This window comes from Argopecten irradians, chromosome 4 (assembly GCF_041381155.1).
Source record: "Argopecten irradians isolate NY chromosome 4, Ai_NY, whole genome shotgun sequence".
Classification (NCBI taxonomy): domain Eukaryota; kingdom Metazoa; phylum Mollusca; class Bivalvia; order Pectinida; family Pectinidae; genus Argopecten; species Argopecten irradians.
The window spans coordinates 36,443,330-36,463,355 of NC_091137.1; the positions used below are offsets into that span (position 1 = coordinate 36,443,330).

The following is a 20,026-nucleotide window of genomic DNA, read 5'->3' on the forward strand; positions in this document are numbered from 1 at the left end:
GATTTTTGAAGTTTAAGTTTAGTTGACCCCTTAAGTAAACTTAACCCCCTCCCCAAGGGGAAACCTGAGACGCCAGGGTCATATAATTCACAATTTTTGTAAAGGACCTTTAGACCTTTCTATCTGTGAAGAGTATTTGATTCCATCACATCTGTGAGTGGAGAAGAAGATTTTTGAAATTATAGTCAATTTTACCCCTTTTGGCCCCTCCCGCAGCCCACAGGGAGGTGGGGACCATATAATTGACAATTTTGATTGGCTTTATGTCGTAGAAGGTTTGTGCAAAATTTCATTGAATTTAGTTCAGTGGTTTTTGAGAAGAAGTCGAAAATGTAAATTGTTTACTGACATACGACGCACGACGGATGACACAAGACGACGGACAAAAGGCGATTAGAATAGGTCACTTGTCTCAGGTGACCTAAAAATTTATATGAAAATGGAAGAATGGTAATTTGATCAAATGTTTTAAAAGATTTACAAAGTCAGAATATCAAACTAAATTTCTTTTTAAGTAATGGTACCTAATGAAATGAGAATGATTCTAACTTGATTTTCAGCATGGAGAACCGTTCTATGATTTAGTAATTATCGTTTTTCACATAAATAATAATTATACTTTTGGTTTACATGTGAATTTTCCACAAACCAAGTATGATCATGTTACTTTCACTGATAAATGAAAAGAGAATTCATGTTAGTGTTTAGTATAGGAAATCCTCTGTAAATGATGACACTACATTAGATCTTACCGTACCCACACGAAACATGAATTGTTACATTAACTACTCACCAATCGTTCATTAGGACTTATAGCTTTACCATCCAGTATAAACTGCAACACGAAACATTCAGCTACATGTATTAATTGCTTAAGTTTTTTTTTTAATCTTGTAAAATTATCTCACTCATCAAATGTCAATTAATTTTTGTTTCATTAAATCTAATTTCAATTTCATTTTCAAAAGGTTTTCTGTCACTTAGTGTCTTCATGCCAAGAAATCAATACCGTATTTGACCAAATAAGTGTCCACATCCTCAATTTATTTTTTATTTTTGCTTCTTTTGCAAATTGATTGGGGATTACAATGTGCAACTATTTCATGAACATTCTAAAAGTATGCACTCCCTCAATTTTCTCATTTTAAGTGTCCATGGGCACTTATTGAATCAACTGCGGTACATAGATCTGACTTACAGAGTTCCTTGCTGCGGTGGCTGTTACATGTTGAAGTGTTAATGCTCTATGGCTTCTGTGGAAAGACAATGGATTACCCTGGAGGGACAGCTGAAAATATAATACCAAATGTACAAGATTCCATAATGATCAGTGGACATCATTAGGAAAGATATTCCTTATCCCTCATTATTGAAAATGTTCATTTACACCGAAAATACAATAAATGCAATTCCAACACAATTCCATAGAAAATGTCTATGTAAATCTTGGCTTATAAAAGTCTTTCACAAAAAATTGAAATAAAGCAAAAGAAAGCAATTAATTACAATATCCATCCCTCATCCAAAACTTAGAGTTATAATTATTGTAACATTTTTGTAGGTCAGAGGTCCAAATACCGGTATAGGTCATAGTGATCTACTTTTGGAACATAAGTCTCTGCTCAATTAGGTGAACTAATGTTCAAAGTAGTGCTGGAGATAAACCCAGAGGAAATAAAAAGAAGAATCACAACAACGCAAACATATTATCCCCAAACCCTCTAGTAAAGAGAGAAATAAATATTTTACCAAGCACAGTGTTAATACTTACCCTGTTGAGTTTACTTAGCCCTGTGAGTACGGTGAGGCAGGAATGGTCGATTAGGCAATTACACGAGACATCCAACTCCTCTAAGCATACTAAATCATCTATACCTAAAACATGATTATTAATATCTGTCAGATAAGATTGGTGATACAGTAAAACATGTTTAAAATGAACATGTTTACAACAAATTCATTTTCAATCCTCATCAAGATTTCTGTAAGAAGTCTGTAATAAGTGTATAATGAACTATGTTTATAATGAATAGATTTTGTTGGTGCTGAGAGGTTTGTTATAACCATGTTTTACTGTAAAAGAATAATTTACCCACTACAGTTAAATCTTAGTATCATGATTTTTTAATTACCTTTATCAATTTGACAGTATTAGTGTAGACAATGAAGCAGAATTATGTTTTGACTAATTGAAAATTCATTGAATGCATTTGGGTTCAATTTAGCAGTCATTAGTTATCCTGATTTTGCACTGGCCACAAAATACACTAAATCAAATTGTATGTGAAAATAAGTTGGTTTTCAAAAATGGATGAATCTAGTTTGCCACTTACCTTCTAAACTATCCAGGTTATTGTTTTTCAGAATCAGTGTTCGTATCTTGGGTTTAGCTGACAGGGCAAATGATGGAAGACTGTCCATGCAATTATATCCAAAGTTCACTCGGATAATTTCTGATAAACTCTAGAGAAAATAAGGCAAAGAGTATATACAGTAACTAAAGATGACAGTAAAAGACATAAAATACTTCACCTTCAAATGATATCTAAATGGTACGGATGAACAGAGAAAACTGTTGAAAAATATTAATTTGACAAATTTAAGTCTCCCACCTTATGTGCCATTAGGTTGGAATACCCTCACCTAAATGAACTCAAATAAAAAGTATGGTGCTTAAGTATATTGAGAGAGAGTATGTTAAAGTTTTTTTTTTTTTTTTTTTTTAAATTGAGGTCAAAATATATGTCACAGTGACCTAGTTTTGGTATGCTCATTTTCTCATCTTGGTTAACCCTCATACCAAGAATGTCGTAAATTACAGGAGATACAGCCCAACAAGCTTTTTCTTGAACTGAGGTCAAACGTCAAAATATAGGTCAAGAGTGATGGGGACTAAAAATTTACAAGTGACAAATGTGCAAACTCTTATCAGTTTTTCCGTCAAATGAAAATTATGCAATTGCACACAATAACATTTATTTTATTACGATTGATCCTTTCATTATTGTAATATGAATGAAACATTGAAAATACCACACCATTTTAATTCCACAATCAGTCATGTGATCTCACCTCCAGGAATCCTTCTGTCTTATAAAGTTGGTTATGGCTGAGATCTAGTACTTCTAAGGCAGATAAAAGTCTCTGTTAAACACAAAGGAATATCCTATACACCTACTCAGGTAATTACTGTTACATATCATGTTTGTGATATCGTGAATCTCATCAAAGATGTTGTTTAAATAGAAATTCACTTCAAATTTTATCTAGTGATCAGGTGAAATTGTGTTTAAATGGACCAATTACAAACTGAGGGTCATTATCCATAGGTGGTAGCTATGACAGGTTTTAGCATTAATCATCAAAACCTATTCATAAGACACACAGATCTAAAAATTAAATGTTCACAAGTTCCAACATTAAAAAAGGGCAACAACAAATTCTCATCATGTCAACACTAAGAAAAAACTAGCTGAAGAAACATATTGACTTTGGATGATACACAAATAGTCATGCTTCCTCTTTATACATACCAAAGAGTTATCAAGTTTGGAGAGTCCGTTACTGCTGACATAGAGACTGGTGAGTTGTGGCCAGGACATAGGGGCACTCTGGTCTCCACCGCAGGTCTCTAATAAATCCTACAAAGGCACAAAAGTTTTACATGAGAACAAGTCTAGTATAAAATTGTACAACATAGCGTTAGTAACTCCTGACACAAAGACCCAGCGTTAGCTTCGACCATAAGGTGTGTGATTTATTTTAAGTCAAATAACTTCAAAATTAGTTTCCAGTTGAAAAATATATGTACTGCTTATCTGCTCTAGAGCTCTTCTTAGCATGAATTAATGGAAATTTTATTATCGGTATATTTAAAAAAACAAGAGGTCCAAGGGCCTTAACGGTCATCTAACTACCTTGGCAATAATCATATAGGAAATTAATTAGATACAGTGTCATGGTAGCCATCTTCGATTTGGGATCAACCAGAGATGTAACAACACTTTGTCGGGACCATGTCAGGATCATTTCGTGCAAGTTTCAGCCAAATTGCACCAGTAGAACTTGAGAAGAAGTTCAAAATGTGTTTTCAACATGGCGACCATCTTGGATTTCAGATCTACACGAAAAATAACAACACTTTGTCGGGACCATGTTAGGATCATTTCATGCAAGTTTCAGCCAAATCGCACCAGTAGAACTTGAGAAGAATTTCAAAATGTGTTTTCAAGTTGGCGGCTGTGGCAGCCATCTTGGATTTCGGATCAACCCGGAAAATAACAACACTTTGTCGGGACCATGTCAGGATCATTTCATGCAAGTTTCAGCCAAATCACACTGGTAGAGCTTGAAAAAAATTTCAAAATGTGTTTTCAACATGGCGACCATCTTGGATTTCAGATCTACACGAAAAATAACAACACTTTGTCGGGACCATGTTAGGATCATTTCATGCAAGTTTCAGCCAAATCGCACCAGTAGAACTTGAGAAGAATTTCAAAATGTGTTTTCAAGTTGGCGGCTGTGGCAGCCATCTTGGATTTCGGATCAACCCGGAAAATAACAACACTTTGTCGGGACCATGTCAGGATCATTTCATGCAAGTTTCAGCCAAATCACACTGGTAGAGCTTGAGAAAAAGTTCAAAATGTGTTTTCAAGATGGCGGCTGTGGCGGCCATCTTGGATTTCGGATCGACCCGAAAAATAATAACACTTTGTCGGGACCATGTCAGGATCATTTCATGCAAGCTTCAGCCAAATCGCACTGGTAGAACTTGAGAAGGAGTTCAAAATGTGAAAAGTTAATGCACAGCAGGCGCATGACGATGGACGAAACATGATGACTATAGGTCATCAGACCCGAAGGGTCAGGATGACCTAAAAACAGCTGGGCAAATGTACAGTTTCAAGAAAAATTCCTTTACTTACGGAAATTAACATAAAATCCCTCATAATAAAGCATCACAGAAGTTAAGGAAAGTTCTTTATTAATCTTAATTTTCCCCCATTAAGCAAACATCGCAAAATTTGCTGGTCGGACAGACATTTCTGGCAAAATTTGACTCGGACCGCCAATTCTAAATCCCATCCGGACTGACTGACCAACCGTCCATCAATTATTGAGTACCGGAAGTCGGTAGAAATGGCTTCTCTGAAGTATTACGCAGGTGCCAAACCTGGCAAAAACGTGAACTGTATAAGATAATCATAAACAGCTGCCCAGATACTAATAGCAGGAAGTTATGTTTACTTCAAAAATTCACATTAATTTTCGGTCCGGTAAAATCTTGTTTGGTCCGGCTTACTCACAGTCCTTGCCAGTCCGAATGTCAGGCCATTTTTTTTTTGTGATGTCTGCAATAACTTCTGTTAGTGTAATGCTTTCCTGTGGATAATTTAAGTTAATGAAAGTAGATAATGTTTGTGAAACTTGGCCATACAAGATTTTGACACAAGCACACTATAAATGTCCCATGAAACTTCAAAATTTTCAGCCCTGATGAACAATTTGGTATTATGATCTCTTTTTATCAGTAGTTACCTCTAGATTCTGAAGACATCTAGCTACAATAAGAACTTTAAGCTGGCCTCGTAGTTTCTGCAGTCCATGTAACATGTGAATAGGGATCTTTTTCAGCTCCAAAACTTCTACATTTCTAAACCGTGACAAATATACAGGCTCCTGCATAGTCTGCGTTCCATGAGTCAACTGTGGAAGTAAGATGTGATATCAGAATTCTTGCATGTCCTATTTCAATATTGATGATAATGTCACAAATCTAGGAAAACAGTGATGTCTCAATTCAACATTACATTAAGATTATATTAATTAATTGAAAGCGTTTAATGTGTCAGAAAGATATTTTCAATTTGTGTATTCAATGGTGCATTCAATATGTGTATTCAATTTGTGTACCCGATGGTGTGTTCAATTTGTGTACCCAATGGTTTATTCAATTTGTGTATCAATTACATATTAAATTTATATACCCAATTGTTTATTCAATTTGTATACCCAATTGTGTATTCAATTTATAAATCTATATACCCAATTGTGTATTCAATTTGTGTATTCAATGGTGTATTAAATGGGAATCATTCCATATTAGTTATACCCGATAACGTTTGTCCCAGACTTTTGTTTCTATTAGTGATGGAATGACTTCAATTGACGTTATCGATGGATATTGTTATTTCAGCAGGAAGTTTACACCACTCGAGATACTAGTCCCACACAAGCATAATCGGGTATCATGTGAATTAGTCCTATAGGACAAGGGAAGATTTCCAGACCCAAGAAGGAAGACTGAAAATGACAACAACACATTATAAACCATATATACCTACCTTAAGGGAAGCTGTCTTTGAGATGAAGTCATTGAGGAACTGTACATTAGTCCTCCACCTCTGGTGCTCATGGTCCTGTCTCCTGTCTCGGCCTCGTCTCCTGTCAGTAGTTACCTCCCCTTGATGACTAGTTTCACTGTATCTCCGAAAGGACACATACAGACGGGAGAGTGACTGTGTTGTTAGCGTGAGTTTACTTTCACCACTCAAAATCTTGTCACCTGAATAAAGATTATACAATTGGTATAAGGTCTTAAAATAACTTGTGTTAGTTTGAGCTAATATGTGTAAAACTAAAAGTTGAATTTTTAGACACAATGTAAGAAGAAGGCTTAGCTTCTGTGATAATCAAAGTCTATGGTATTGTCAATTTCTACTCCTACTTCATGAGCTCAAATGGTGGGATGGCTGGTCTGCTCATATTGCTTGAAATGTATAACCAGGTTGGACATTGTTGGAGACCAATGGTTGATTGCACTTTACTTATATATGATTATATTATAACAATACATCATAGCATATTGCAATCAACTATGGATCTCCGTTGATGCCAGATAGAGTGTGGTGTCTTTTGCGATATATATGCTTAAGGATACAAAAGGAGCACCGCGCATTGCCAAAGGAGACACAAGACATCTCACAATTTATATTGCCGTAAATAGCAGTCTTTCAAATGTTTGTTGCTGCATGGCCATCTTTAAGTTAGCGCCATACATTTGGGAAAATCCATGTCATTTTTCTTATGGGTCTTATTTTCTTGCATTTTCATGCAGATTTCAAATATATAAAGAACAAGCGATCCCAGAGGGATCTTGGCGCCCACCAAAGAATGATCTATATCTGACAAAGGAAAGATGGATCTTTTCTCTACTTTTTAAACTTTTTCAAACATACTACATATAAAATTTGAGACAGATCGCTTCAGTACCTTTTGAGAAATAGAGGTAACAAACTTCAACTATCAAAATCCAAGATGACTCCTTGGCGGCCATCTTGTTGATCAATCGGTCCCAAATCACAATATGCACAACTAGGGCCCTAGGGGAACCTACATGTGAAATTTGAGAAAGATCCATTCAATACTTTCTGAGAAATAGCGATAACAAACTTTGAATATAAAAATCCAAAATGGCTGCCTGGCAGTAATTTTGTTGACCGATCGGTCCCAAAATGCAATATGCACAACTAGGTCCCTAGGGGAACCTACATATGATTTTTGAGACAGATCCCTTCAGTACTATCTGAGAGATAGCCATAACAAACTTTAACTATCGAAATCCAAGATATGCGGACTGGCCGCCATCTTGTACTCCGATTGGTCCAAAAATGCAATATGCACAACAAGGGCCCTAGGGGAACCTACATATTAAATTTGAGAATGATCCCTTCAGCACTTTTTGAGAAATGGGGATATCAAACCTTAACTATCAAAATCAAAGATGGCCGCCTGGCGGCCATCTTGTTTTTCCTATCAGCCTCAAAATCTGTATGGCACAAATAGGGACCAAGGGTAACCTCCATGTGAAGTTTGAACAAAATTCCTTCAGTAGTTCTCAAGAAATATCGACAACAATCTTCAACTGCCAAAATCAAAGATGGCTGCCTGGCGGCCATCTTGTTTTTCTGATCAGCCTCAAAATCTGTATGGCACAACTAGGGACCAAGGGTAACCTCCATGTGAAGTTTGACCAAAATCCCTTCAGTAGTTCTCAAGAAATATCGATAACAAACTTCAACTGCCAAAATCAAAGATGGCTGCCTGGCGGCCATCTTGTTTTTCCGATCAGCCTCAAAATCTGTATTGCACAAATATGGACCAAGGGGACCCTCCATGTGAAGTTTGAACAAAATCCCTGCAGCAGTTTTTAAGAAATAGTGATAACAAGCATTGTTTACGGACGGACGCCGGACGACGGACGACCGACCACGGACGCTGGGCGATTTGAATAGTCCACCATCTGATGATGGTGGGCTAAAAATTGGTGTTCTTGAACATTTTTTTGAGATATATGCACTTGAAATATACCAAAAATTAATAAAATTATGTTTTCTATAATACTAGGGTGGTTGTATCTATAGTCTGGGACCATTTCTATACCCAAAAATCATGTTTTGGCATATTTTCAACCCTAAAAAATCAATGAATAGGCAAAAAAAGAAACGAAAACCCATGTCAATTTCACAATATTTGTATATGATATACCCAAAACAATATGACTTTCAAATATATAAAGCATGGGGTCCTCAATCAAATTTTTACAATTTTGCAAGCTCGAAGATTGTAACTACACTGTAATAGCCCTACCCCCATTTCATCTAGTGCTAATAAATTAAAGATGAGTCATATTTGACTATATTTTGAAAATCGAGCCGCAAAAAAACATTCCACATCAGATCATATGTTTTTGTGATATTATATCTGGTTTGAGTCTGTTTATTTTAATGATTTTCACGAAATTTTGTGTTTTAAGGAAACGTGCATGCGATTATTTTATAATTCCAGAATTTCAGTCCGGACAGGCTCGTTTTATTGAGATGAATGTTACTTACAGTGTTTTAAAATCCATTCCCATTTACGATGTGGACAGCAAAAACCTCAGAGATAACATCTAATTTTCACTTTATCGCTTTTATTTTATTTATTTAGTTATTCTAAACATTTGATATCATATGTAGGCAATAATGAATATTCACCTATTGAAAAAATATCCAAGTGGAATGTTGTGCGTATTGGAAACCCTAATTCTAGAATTCAAAACAACATCAGCAGCTTCTAGTTTAGTGTCATCCGAATCGGCACGGTTTTCAAAAGTATGGATCCGGACCTACCTTTACCTTAAATGAGTTAAGATGAGCTAGGTCTAATGTACATCATGTGTTTGACATCTTATAACTATCAGGTTCATGCATGAAAGGACAAGTCAGGTTAAAGTGGTGGAGGGAAAACATAGGAATACAACATATCTTTAAAGTTTTTAATCATTTGCATTTTTTAATGGGGTAAGGGGCCAGGGAGCTGAACATATAGCATAACCATAATGGTAAAATGCTTTATAAATATGAACCATTGATGTCTCGAAAGTCTTAATACTTGGTCTTAATAGCTGGCTATAGATCATCAACACTATAAATTATGTGAAAGGAATGTTATGTTCCAGTTACCAATTTTGAAGTGTAATTTTATAAAGAGGTAATAAGAGTAATACGGTACCTAATGTTCCATTCTATTCATAAGAAATGGCCAGGGAATCCTGGATGAGTTAAAGCAAACCTCTCAGCTAGCTTGTTGATATCAAAATAGTGTTGTTTAATTTGGTGTATTTTATAAGCATTGAATTAATTACAATTCTGTTTGCTAATTAAATCCAGCCATATATAGATCATAAAATCCTTGCAGTTCATTAATGGATTGTCATGATCAAGACACAAATAGCAACAAGTCTGAATACTACACAGTGAGTATATATTGGGATTATTATCTTGAGTAATTTTTTAGAACTAATTAAGACACAAATACATTTTCATTTGTATTACAATGTACATAATAGAAATACTCATACCCGGGCCAGTAGTAATAACTTACCACTTCTCCTGAGAAGACTGGATAGCTCAGACACGATATCTACCTCTAGTTTCTTGTTTTGAAACATGGTAAATTTTGAAATACTTCCTCTCAGGGTCGTTCTAAATCAACTACAATCTGCATTGTTACCACTGTCTACATAATAATAAATTCGACATTATTATTTGCAGATGTATTGGCCATTACGCCTTTTACGTCTCATGGTGAATGGAACTTCGGGACACCTTGAGTGAGTATTTTAGTTTACCACTAAAGTTTTGATTACATGTCTGGCATATTTCGACAAAATTGTTGCTGTAAATAAAAATTTTCCTCAAAAAACTTTCATGTGATTTACACCGGAAGTGACATCATTTGTTGTTTACATCTCGCAGAGAATGATTAAAAGTTGTATATACAAATAAATATAAAATTACTGATTCCAATTTGTGAAAACAAAAACACAATGTATTAAAATGATTGATTCACGTCTATTTTGGCTATTAGCTATTTTTAAGCGACAAAGTGCGAGGTGAAGGTCAAGGTCGTTAGTTTCACTTTCGCAACCCTGTCGCTGTCGATAAAGGACGTTGAATCATGTTTCCTATATGAAACCCTCTGTAGGTTAAATCAGACAAAGGAATCACATTGTGGTGGTTAAGGTGAGTAAAAGGCCCGATTTAATATATACCACAACGATTTTTAAAAATTCCATCATCCTACTAAGATGATCGTTGACCATTTCCTTTCAAGTTTTCAGGCCCATCCTTTCGTTGTCAGAGATCGTTGTCACGTATAGTCTTACGTACATGTACTGCTGGTATATACGGGTGCACGTAAAAGCAGACTATTTTTTATAATAATATCTGGATCAGATATTGAGAAAAAGTCGGACATTACATTTGTATCATAGAAAATAACATAAGAATCTTTGAAATATTGTGATTATCTGGAGAGGAAAATGATTTTCCATTCCATTTGTCATTATAGTTCAATGTTTTCCCAAGGTAAAGGGCATAGAACTTATAGAAAACGTCCAACGAAGAGCTACAAAGCTCATACCAGGCTTTAAAGACTTGCCATACCCAGAGCGTCTACAGAGACTAAATCTGAAAATGTATTCAAAATCCTGAAAAAATAGTTATGATGAATGTGTCACATCATCTATTTTCAAATGGATACCAACAGCAGAACAAGAAGACACTTTTTAAAAATATTCAAAAAACGATGTTACACGGATTTTCGAAAACATTTCTTCAGTTTTAGAGTTGTAGATACCTGGAACAATATACCCCAGCATGTTATATAGATGCAACCAGGGTTGGGGTAATTAAAAATGTAATTGTAATTAATTGCAATTAATTACATTTTTTCAAGTAATTGAAAGTAATTTGTAATTAAGAAATATTTCAATTACATGTAATTATAATTGTAATTAATTACACTATAAAAATGTGTAATTAACAATTACATTTCAATTACTTTTCAATTACATTTATATATTTACTAATGTCTAAATAATTACCAAGATTAATGAATGCATGACATTTATTTGGCTATGTAGAAATTCAAACAGGTAACATATGTGAGACAGTAACCATAGTATACAGTATAGTATAGGTACCTGTAGTTTACCCCTCAAGCAATATACAAGTTTGAAGTTGTGAACACAAAGCCTGTGATTACAACTCACAAAGGTCTTGCTTATATAACACCTGTTGATCACCTAATTAGCAAATCTAATGAAGGCAAAAATATAGATGATAGTTCAGATTTGTCTTCACTGCCCCTGCCAAGAAAATTATAATTAACAGAAGACTTTTTTTCAGTTTTCTTCCCACTATATAAATAACACTGTTACGAAAGAGACACAACTGAGGTCTTAAATCCAATGAATTGTAGGCATCTACATTAGTGAAGTTTGCACAGAGAAATATTGTGACCCATTAAAGTTCTGGAAAGATTATTCTTGCAGATTTCTAAATTCGTCTTTTTTAGCTAGCAAGTACTTAGTTATACCAGCCACTTCAGCTCCAGTAGAGAGATTGTTTAGTGTTAATTTCTGGCAAAGTATTCCGACCAGACAGATACAGACTGTCTGTTGATGATTTTGAGATGCTAATGATGATAAAATGCAATAAAAAATATGAATACCTTGTACATTAAGCTGACGCATTTGACAATATTACTGCTAGGTCCAATAAAAATGTACATGTAAAACAAATACACCCTACCGATACTCAATTGTACCTTGCGGTTTATGTGAAGTGAAGGTATAAACATATAAAAAACATAGTAAGAAAATGTAATGTGTAATTGTAATTAATTACTTTTTGAATGTAATTGTAATTGTAATTAATTACATTTACAAAACTGAGTAATTGTAATTGTAATTGTAATTGAGTTTTGACCAAGTAATTGTAATTGTAATTAATTACATTGCAATGTAATTGACCCCAACCCTGGATGCAACAGGTGTCAAGAAATTTGAAAATTCTTTTAGATAATCATCGAAGAAACTTTCAACAAACTTTTTAACTTTAATATATGCTTATTAACTCAATTGAACATTAAATGACATGTATATATTATATATACTGTATACTTTATATATAGCAAGTAGATGAATATGAATACAAAGAACATTTATAATTACACTAGAAGTAGTAATCATTGTATCATTGAATTCATGTAATATTGATATGGTATAGAGGCTAAAAGCCTGCATCCATTATATGTTGTATTAAAGGTAAGATCATATCATTTACGTACTACTAACTGGCTCCAACAATGTTAGAGGTAAAGCAAGATGAGGTACTTGAAGTTAAACATTATGTTGTGGCTCTAAATAATAGTAATAAAAAGCCAGCAAATATTTATGATCATTGGAATATAAATAGTGATACGATCGCCTTCTAGATTTGCGCTCCATTTCATTTGTTGGTGTAGACCACTCCAAGTGCAAGCTAGCCTAGTTGACTGAAGGTGTCCTTGGAGATAGAATCTTGGGTTGTGTGGTAAGGTTGTGGGGATCACTCTGTCCAATATGGTGACATGCTGCCCTTTTTCAATTCAGAATTGTTATATTTAATATCTCAAGTGCAAGCTTTAATACAGGCATATTTATTTCAGAGATAGAACATGGACAATGTCTTTTTCAGGAAGGTAAATTTTAGAGTAATATTGTAAAATAATGTAAGATAGTGTTTGTCCTTGTGATACACTAGGTACTGTTTATTCTACAATGTAAAATGTTTTCAGTGACTGTCATGTATGTGTATCATTCCAGTTTTAATCCAGAAGAAATCTCTCCTACGGCAAAATGGAATATACACCAAAAACAACAGCAGAAAAAAATAAACAACTTGATAAAGAGTTCTTCAGTCCTCCAAATCCACGAGGAGAGAAAAACTTTTTTCTGGAATGTCCACCAATTGCATTTGGTATGTATATATATAAAAATATTCAATCAAACTAGATCATCAATAGTGACAATACAATGGAAATCAAGTAACAAACATACTGTTTACAACTAGAATACATGTGTAGAATTCACAAAAGATAAACAGAAGTTCTGACAACAAGGACCTATTATTGCCGATTTATTGGCCAGTAATCGTTAACCTGTAACATTATGATCCAGGGTCTAGCAACAGATCTCCACAAGCTTTTTGGTATTAGGTAAGAGTTTCTAATGAACATCTGTGACTTTGGATGGAGGTCAAGGTCATTTATTTGAATAAACTTTATAGCACTTCATCTCAGTATGGTATAGGTCTAGACTTCCTCTAAATATGTTACTTATTGGAATTCTGGGAGCTTGAAAAAGGTTGTCATTCATTTGAGCATAAATTAAATCTGATACCCCTACATGGTAGCCTTTTAACCCAGCATGCTACAGATCCAATATCAGATCTCTTGGGCAAATGTATAGTCATATTGGCAAGGGAAGTTGTTTATAATATTTGTCTATGACCTTTAAATTGGAAACTAATGAAAGGTAAAGATCATTCATTGAATTAACCTGGTAGCCCGTCGTCCCAGTATCAGATTGATTTCTCTGAGCCACATTGTTTAAATGTGAATTAAGGTTTTATCCTATTTGAATCCTCTGACCTTGAATGAAGGTCTAATATTCAGATAAACAAAATCAGTAGTCTGGTAGGCCTTCATACCAGATGGTTGTCTTGTACCGTATTTGACCCCTCTGACCTTGAATGAAGGTCTGGTATTCAGATAAACCAAGTCAGAAGCCTGCTAGCCCTTCATACCAGTGTGCTACTGCTACAGATGCATTATGTAGGTGTCTGAGCTTTCTGATTTTTGGGATTTTTTTTTTTTAAAAAGCCTTATGTGTCAAACATAGATGACAAAGATAGTACATACTCTGCATCAAGGACTACCCAATACACTTGCCATTTGATCAGGCAGATGAGCTAAAAATTGTGCATTCTTTGTTTATCTGGTTAAAACAGTAAATGATGATATAAGTCATAACAAGATTTTAATTCACTGATTGTGAAAGTGAGGACAGGAACTTTATGTCATCTTTCCCCTACAAGATTCCATAGTCTTTGTTTTCTATAACAACATTTATTATCTGTTTCAGGGGTACTTTTAGCAGCAAGTCTGCTGGTCTACAGGATAAAGAAATATCCTCAAATGAAAGCACGCGGACATGACATGATGATCTACCTTTACAACACTAGGGCCATGGTCTGTGGGTCCATTTCTGGTCTGGCTACTCTAACTGTAGTCTCTGCCAAGCTGATGGACGGCAATACAGGCAGCAGACCCCGTTACATGGGCGACCATACGCCACGGAAGCTTCCTAACCAGAAACTGAAACCTATGACGGAAAACCCTATGGTTCTCATTAAAACAGACATTATGGAGCAAGTTCTTCTACAAAGATTTCACGCTAAGGTTGAAACAGATTGAAACCTCAACAATAGAACTTATTGTGAGGTCAATAAGTGTTTAAATCATTCACCCCTGAGAGCAAACTTGGACTGTTCAAATTCTAATGCTGGAACCGTCCAATTTGAAATTTCAGGGGAGAATGAGTTACCTCATAAAGGAACTTGATTATGTGACAGTCAATCAACAGGTGGAGCTTTGTATAGATTATATAACGGGTAATACATGAATATATTTGGATGGGACAGATGTATGCTTATGTATGTCTTTTTAAATCATTTCGGTCTGCAACATTAGTACTATATAACCGTCATTGAAATAATAATCCAAGAACTAAAATTGATGGTTGTCTTTTTCGTAATTTTGTTAATCATGAAAGCTCAGATGTAATTGCAAGGTCCCAAGTGTATGTATAGTGACCTATTGCTTCTGTATGGCAAAAGCTGGTTTAATAAATTGTATAATACTTTCATGTACATCCATCTTTAAACAATTGAAACTGTTAATTGTACACATATTGACTTGCTTTTTGTAAAGATTGTTGAATTTTATCTTTTAAATCATTTACAGATATGAATATTTTTGTTTGAATAAAATAAAAGGTCAAAATAATTAATACTTTGTTGATGTTTTGAGCTGAGCTTAGGGAATGTCATGCTTTGAACAAAGTATACCGTACTGTCCAGTTATTTTACATTGTCTTCATATGGCTGTCTATAACTATATAGGTACATTGAACTTTTGATTAAAGTAGTGATTGAATTTAAAAGTTTTGGGCTCCAAATCCGTCATAGGTATTTCTGCTAAAGATGTATCGAAAGTGAGTACATATTCTTATATCATTCATGAGTAAGATTCTAAAGTTGTCAAACAAGAGGCTTTTGGATCTCCTGCCTCACCCCAAAGAGGGTGAATGATTCTTTTACTCTCACTCTATTTGAGGATGTGCACCCTATTGGAGAACATGCAAAGATCTTGTGAAGCTTGTTTTTACCCTAGTGTGAGATAAAAAATCTCAAACCAGTAAAATTGCGGATATCCATGTCCGGGTTAAGAGAAAGGATAATCTTAACCCAAGGGGTAAAATTCTTTAGTTGTCAAACAAAACACACCATCAAGAGGAAAATAATTCATATATTGGGTGAATTCAAACTGCAGCGTAAGGTCCTTGAGATTGCACAACTGGTTCAGATGTTCCATTCATCAAATCTTGACTACAAATATAATATATTATGGTTGGTCAGCACACATACTTGGTCTTAATTTCCAACAAAAAATACCTCAGTCTATGTTCACAGGCAATAATAGATTGCCTTTTCATAACGTTGACATAATAACTTACCTTAGAAGTTTGATGCATAATTTGTAGAAAGGTTTTATTTAGAAAACAACAAAAACACTCATTGTGAATTTCAGGAACTATGTTCCTTTTTTATTTATTGCATAAACTGCAAATTGAATATATTTTTAACATTTAGAAAATTAAAAAGCTTGAAATAAACTTAATAAATAAATAAATAACAATGCAACAATTACAAAAAATACACCAAATTAATTAATAACATGTCCAAATAGACTTGCCTAAAATATCATAACATAAAACACTAAAGATATGAACAAATCTTAGTGATTTTGCCTGACCACAGAGTAAAGTTATTGGCTACTTGCACTCTGGCGACCAATTCTCACAAGGTACCAGTTCTCACCATGTGCATATGTATGGTTACACTCAAATTTTCATAGACAGGGTACCATGCAGGTTTCCACAAAATATTGCTTGAAAATTTGTGTGTAATCATACAAATACACATGCGATGGCCAAAATTAGTCTCTGACCAGTATGCATTTTTGGATGAATATAATTTGACCACCAGGTAATACAAATTACAAATGATATTCATGTTGAATTATTATTAGGTCCAAAATATGTCATTTGAAACGAAACAGAATTTGATAATTAAATTTCGTGAAATGTAAATATTTTTTGTTGGAAATTATAATGAAAATTTTTATTCAGAAATTAATTGAACTATCATAATTATCTGTATAATGCATAATCCAGTGTTGTCTCTGAACACTTTCTCCAGGTCTGCATTGCTTGGTATAATTTGTTAATTAGTTTGACAGGTTAAACGTCCTGTTCAGAGCCACGGTCATTTAAAGATGTGCCAGGTTAAGGAGTGGAGGAAAAGCGGAGTACCCAGAAACAAATGTTGTGATGATATGTCTGGACATCTTAACCACTCAGCTACTGTGGCCAGAGTGTCTGTATGGAACATGTATTAAAAGTTTCAACAAGATTAGGCACTTAATTTCAGCTTAATCATTCAAATACATATTCAATCAAGATCACTATCATAAGTTATATTCTATATTTCTGTATTTCACCTCCTTATAGTTCAAGGTGGGTTCAAAGATATACACCAAGAGGAGACCTTTTGGCTGAACTTGACCTTATTTCAGATTTGACATTGACCTTTATTAAGTTGATAACTTGTTGTCTTTCTTAGTATATTGAAAGGCTATTTCAGGTTTAACTTTGACGATCTTGATATACATTAGAGATCACAGCTTCCAGTTTTATATCACTGGGGAACATACCACATACATGGATTTGTTACTAGAAGGACATTAATATGCAATGGATTTAAATGAAAACTCCATAGACACTTACTTATTATGTGACAATAATAAAATTAAATTGAGGACAAAACATTGACAGAAGCATTTATATAAAACATTCAAAGATAAAAATTAACATACCAATGATTCATAAAACAAACATGGCATTATAAATGTCGGATGTGTCTAAAACACATCTAAATAATACTTAATCAGATTCAATATCACCTTAAATCAATGGAGTATTGTTACCTTAACTCATTAGTAACTTCATTTTTTTTTCTTATCTATCTTCAGTAATTTATAGCTTATAAATAAGCACATCTACCGCAGTTACAGCTAGAGGAAAAATTCTGATCGAGGAATAAAATTAACTAATTAATTAATTAATGTTGATCAAGCCTAATATGGATAGGCCTTTATTGACCGATAAAAATGTAGTATTTTTTATAGGAAAAAATTATCATCAAATACTGTATTGGCTCCATGCCACAAAATCACTGTCATGATAATTAAAAAAAATGAAATTAATTAAAAGTGAATATTTGAATATCAATAAAATATAAATAATTATCACAAGCTAAAAAGGATATAAATATTTAATTTACATCATAATTTTCCTATTGAAGAAAATATTTTTTGGATGTTTTCGTCACATGACTAAATTAAAATTTTTGGAAGAATGCTTAAAAATTTTGGAGGTTTAACCTTCATAAACATGATAAAGTTTTAAGATTTGGCATTCATCATGTCATGGTGTTTCATAAATAACAAAACAAGTTAAAATTTGATATAAATTCAAAACTGCATAATAAATAACCAAAATATCTGTATTTTTTAAACATAGGAACTGGTATCAGGAAAGATGATATCGATGAGTAAAATCAATAGGTTTTGTCAGTAACAAATTTATAGTAAATTTTGCATTTTTTACAATCTGATATTCTCAAGAATCAACATATAACAAATTCATATCTATATCAAATAATCTGCTATATATATAATAGTTATTGTTAAAGTTGCATGCATCAAAGATTTTTTCTTTTTAAAAATTATGTCTGGTAAAATTTCTTCCATATATTTCATGGAACTTTGAGATTCTTTCATCATAATGACTGAAGAATTTTTCAACCAGCTAGACATTATTTAAATTAACAAACACTGAAAAATATTGCATAATTATATATGCCCATATAGTCAAATTGCCAAAAATTAAATTTGATAAATATGATTTTCTAACTTTCAGCCAAAATTTTAAAATAACCACTCATATAGTAACAAAATAATTTAAACATGGTTTTCTCTCTAAACGAATGAAGTATGACGTTACAGGACTGGTATACTCACAAACACATGATGTCACAATTCAATGCCTATACCCACAAGGGTAGATAACTCTTTAATAGAATACATATTACTGAGTAAGTGAAATTGTTTATACAATTGTACTAAATCAAAATATCACCATACTGGACGTAAAACCAACATTATGTCATACATAAAATAGCTAAATTGTTTATGGTTATTATATCACCTTACATGACAACATCCTCAATACTCCAGGGGTTATTGTCTTTATTTCGACCCAGAAATATGTTATAGCAAAACTGAAGGCTGTGTGTGAGAAAACAGGTGAGCAAGCAATTTGGTCCTTTGATGTAAGACAAAAGAATTGAGAAAAAGTACACTGTGGTAGACTGTGTGGCTTTGAAGTTGGGCATCACTATCTCTGCACTTACATATGTAGTCTTCAAAGGAAGTACTATAACATATATATTCCAGGGGTGAATATAACGACAGTGATAGTAACCCCTTGGACACTGAACATGATCTGGCAACAAAGTTTGAGGTGAAATACCAGCAATGTTGACGTTGTTGAGTTTTTATTGAGTGATAAATACCGATACTCTTTATTATATGTAATGTATAGGTATAGCCACTTCATAGTTAAATACAGTGTAACAAGAAAATCATGCAATAACAGTATTGTATTCTGCATTTGCATATTACAGAGTTATCTGCCCTTTGGGGGTAGGTATTTATTGTCACATCATCTATTTGCAAGTGAAACGTGATATTTTTCAGAGAAAACAACACAAGTTTCACTCATAAAATGATGATGTCATCATAACAATATATTCGTAATGGAGGTAACACTGCAATATGCAAAGACGGAATACATTTTGCAAAGCAAATTTAGCATTATTTAAAGTAATAATTGAAAACATTCCGGTAAAGAAAGACGTTTGGGAGAAGGGGGAGGCACTCATATCAGCGCTGGACAGGATCAAATGTATCTTCACATCACGATCAAGTTCCCTTCATGTCAACGCTACTGATCGACCTGAAATTTTAATCAAAAGTAGGTCTTATTTAATTTCTAGAGAAATTTAATGTTATCTTGTCAAAAGCATATGTTGAATATTTCATTTACGTTAATTTCATCGCCAGAAACTACTACTGTATATTAGTATCATCAAAGTACTCTCTGAGGTAAATTGTAGTTCAAATTTCATTTTATAATTCAGGATAAAATTTCAACAACTTAATTACTAACTAAATATCTAGTCTG

At 33.7% G+C, this 20,026-nt stretch overlaps 3 protein-coding genes across 6 annotated transcripts in view; 1 reads left to right on the forward strand and 2 right to left on the reverse strand.

Annotated features, from left to right (window-relative positions):
- The window catches only part of LOC138321508 (serine/threonine-protein kinase 11-interacting protein-like), a 29,139-nt gene extending 18,863 nt beyond the window's left edge, over window positions 1–10,276 (reverse strand). The window contains exons 1-9 of the mRNA XM_069265241.1: window positions 9,934–10,276; window positions 6,351–6,571; window positions 5,545–5,712; window positions 3,534–3,641; window positions 3,073–3,144; window positions 2,334–2,463; window positions 1,772–1,875; window positions 1,199–1,288; window positions 794–835 (exon numbers count right to left, since the gene is read on the reverse strand). Of these exons, the coding sequence (XP_069121342.1) occupies window positions 794–835; window positions 1,199–1,288; window positions 1,772–1,875; window positions 2,334–2,463; window positions 3,073–3,144; window positions 3,534–3,641; window positions 5,545–5,712; window positions 6,351–6,571; window positions 9,934–10,000 (1,002 nt within the window). The 5' untranslated portion in view covers window positions 10,001–10,276. The remainder of the gene's footprint in view (window positions 1–793; window positions 836–1,198; window positions 1,289–1,771; window positions 1,876–2,333; window positions 2,464–3,072; window positions 3,145–3,533; window positions 3,642–5,544; window positions 5,713–6,350; window positions 6,572–9,933) is intronic.
- Window positions 10,277–10,438: 162 nt separating this feature from the next.
- On the forward strand, window positions 10,439–15,448 carry LOC138321509 (uncharacterized). Its single transcript, XM_069265242.1, has 3 exons — window positions 10,439–10,574; window positions 13,202–13,355; window positions 14,522–15,448. The coding sequence occupies exons 2-3, from the start codon at window positions 13,235–13,237 to the stop codon at window positions 14,851–14,853; spliced, it is 453 nt and encodes a 150-aa protein (XP_069121343.1). The 5' UTR covers window positions 10,439–10,574; window positions 13,202–13,234; the 3' UTR covers window positions 14,854–15,448.
- Window positions 15,449–16,235: 787 nt separating this feature from the next.
- LOC138321510 (transmembrane protein 245-like) overlaps window positions 16,236–20,026 on the reverse strand; it is a 29,823-nt gene continuing 26,032 nt past the window's right edge. For all 4 annotated transcript variants that reach the window (XM_069265246.1, XM_069265243.1, XM_069265245.1 and 1 more), the window contains one exon: window positions 16,236–19,798. In XM_069265246.1, the coding sequence (XP_069121347.1) occupies window positions 19,776–19,798 (23 nt within the window). In that variant the 3' untranslated portion in view covers window positions 16,236–19,775. The remainder of the gene's footprint in view (window positions 19,799–20,026) is intronic.

Bases quoted from the DNA above. Each gene is read 5' to 3' on its own strand.
- LOC138321509 (XM_069265242.1), top strand. From the start codon at position 13,235: ATGGAATATACACCAAAAACAACAGCAGAAAAAAATAAACAACTTGAT. The intron at 13,356-14,521 runs GTATGTATATAT...TATCTGTTTCAG, and splicing joins ATGTCCACCAATTGCATTTG to GGGTACTTTTAGCAGCAAGT.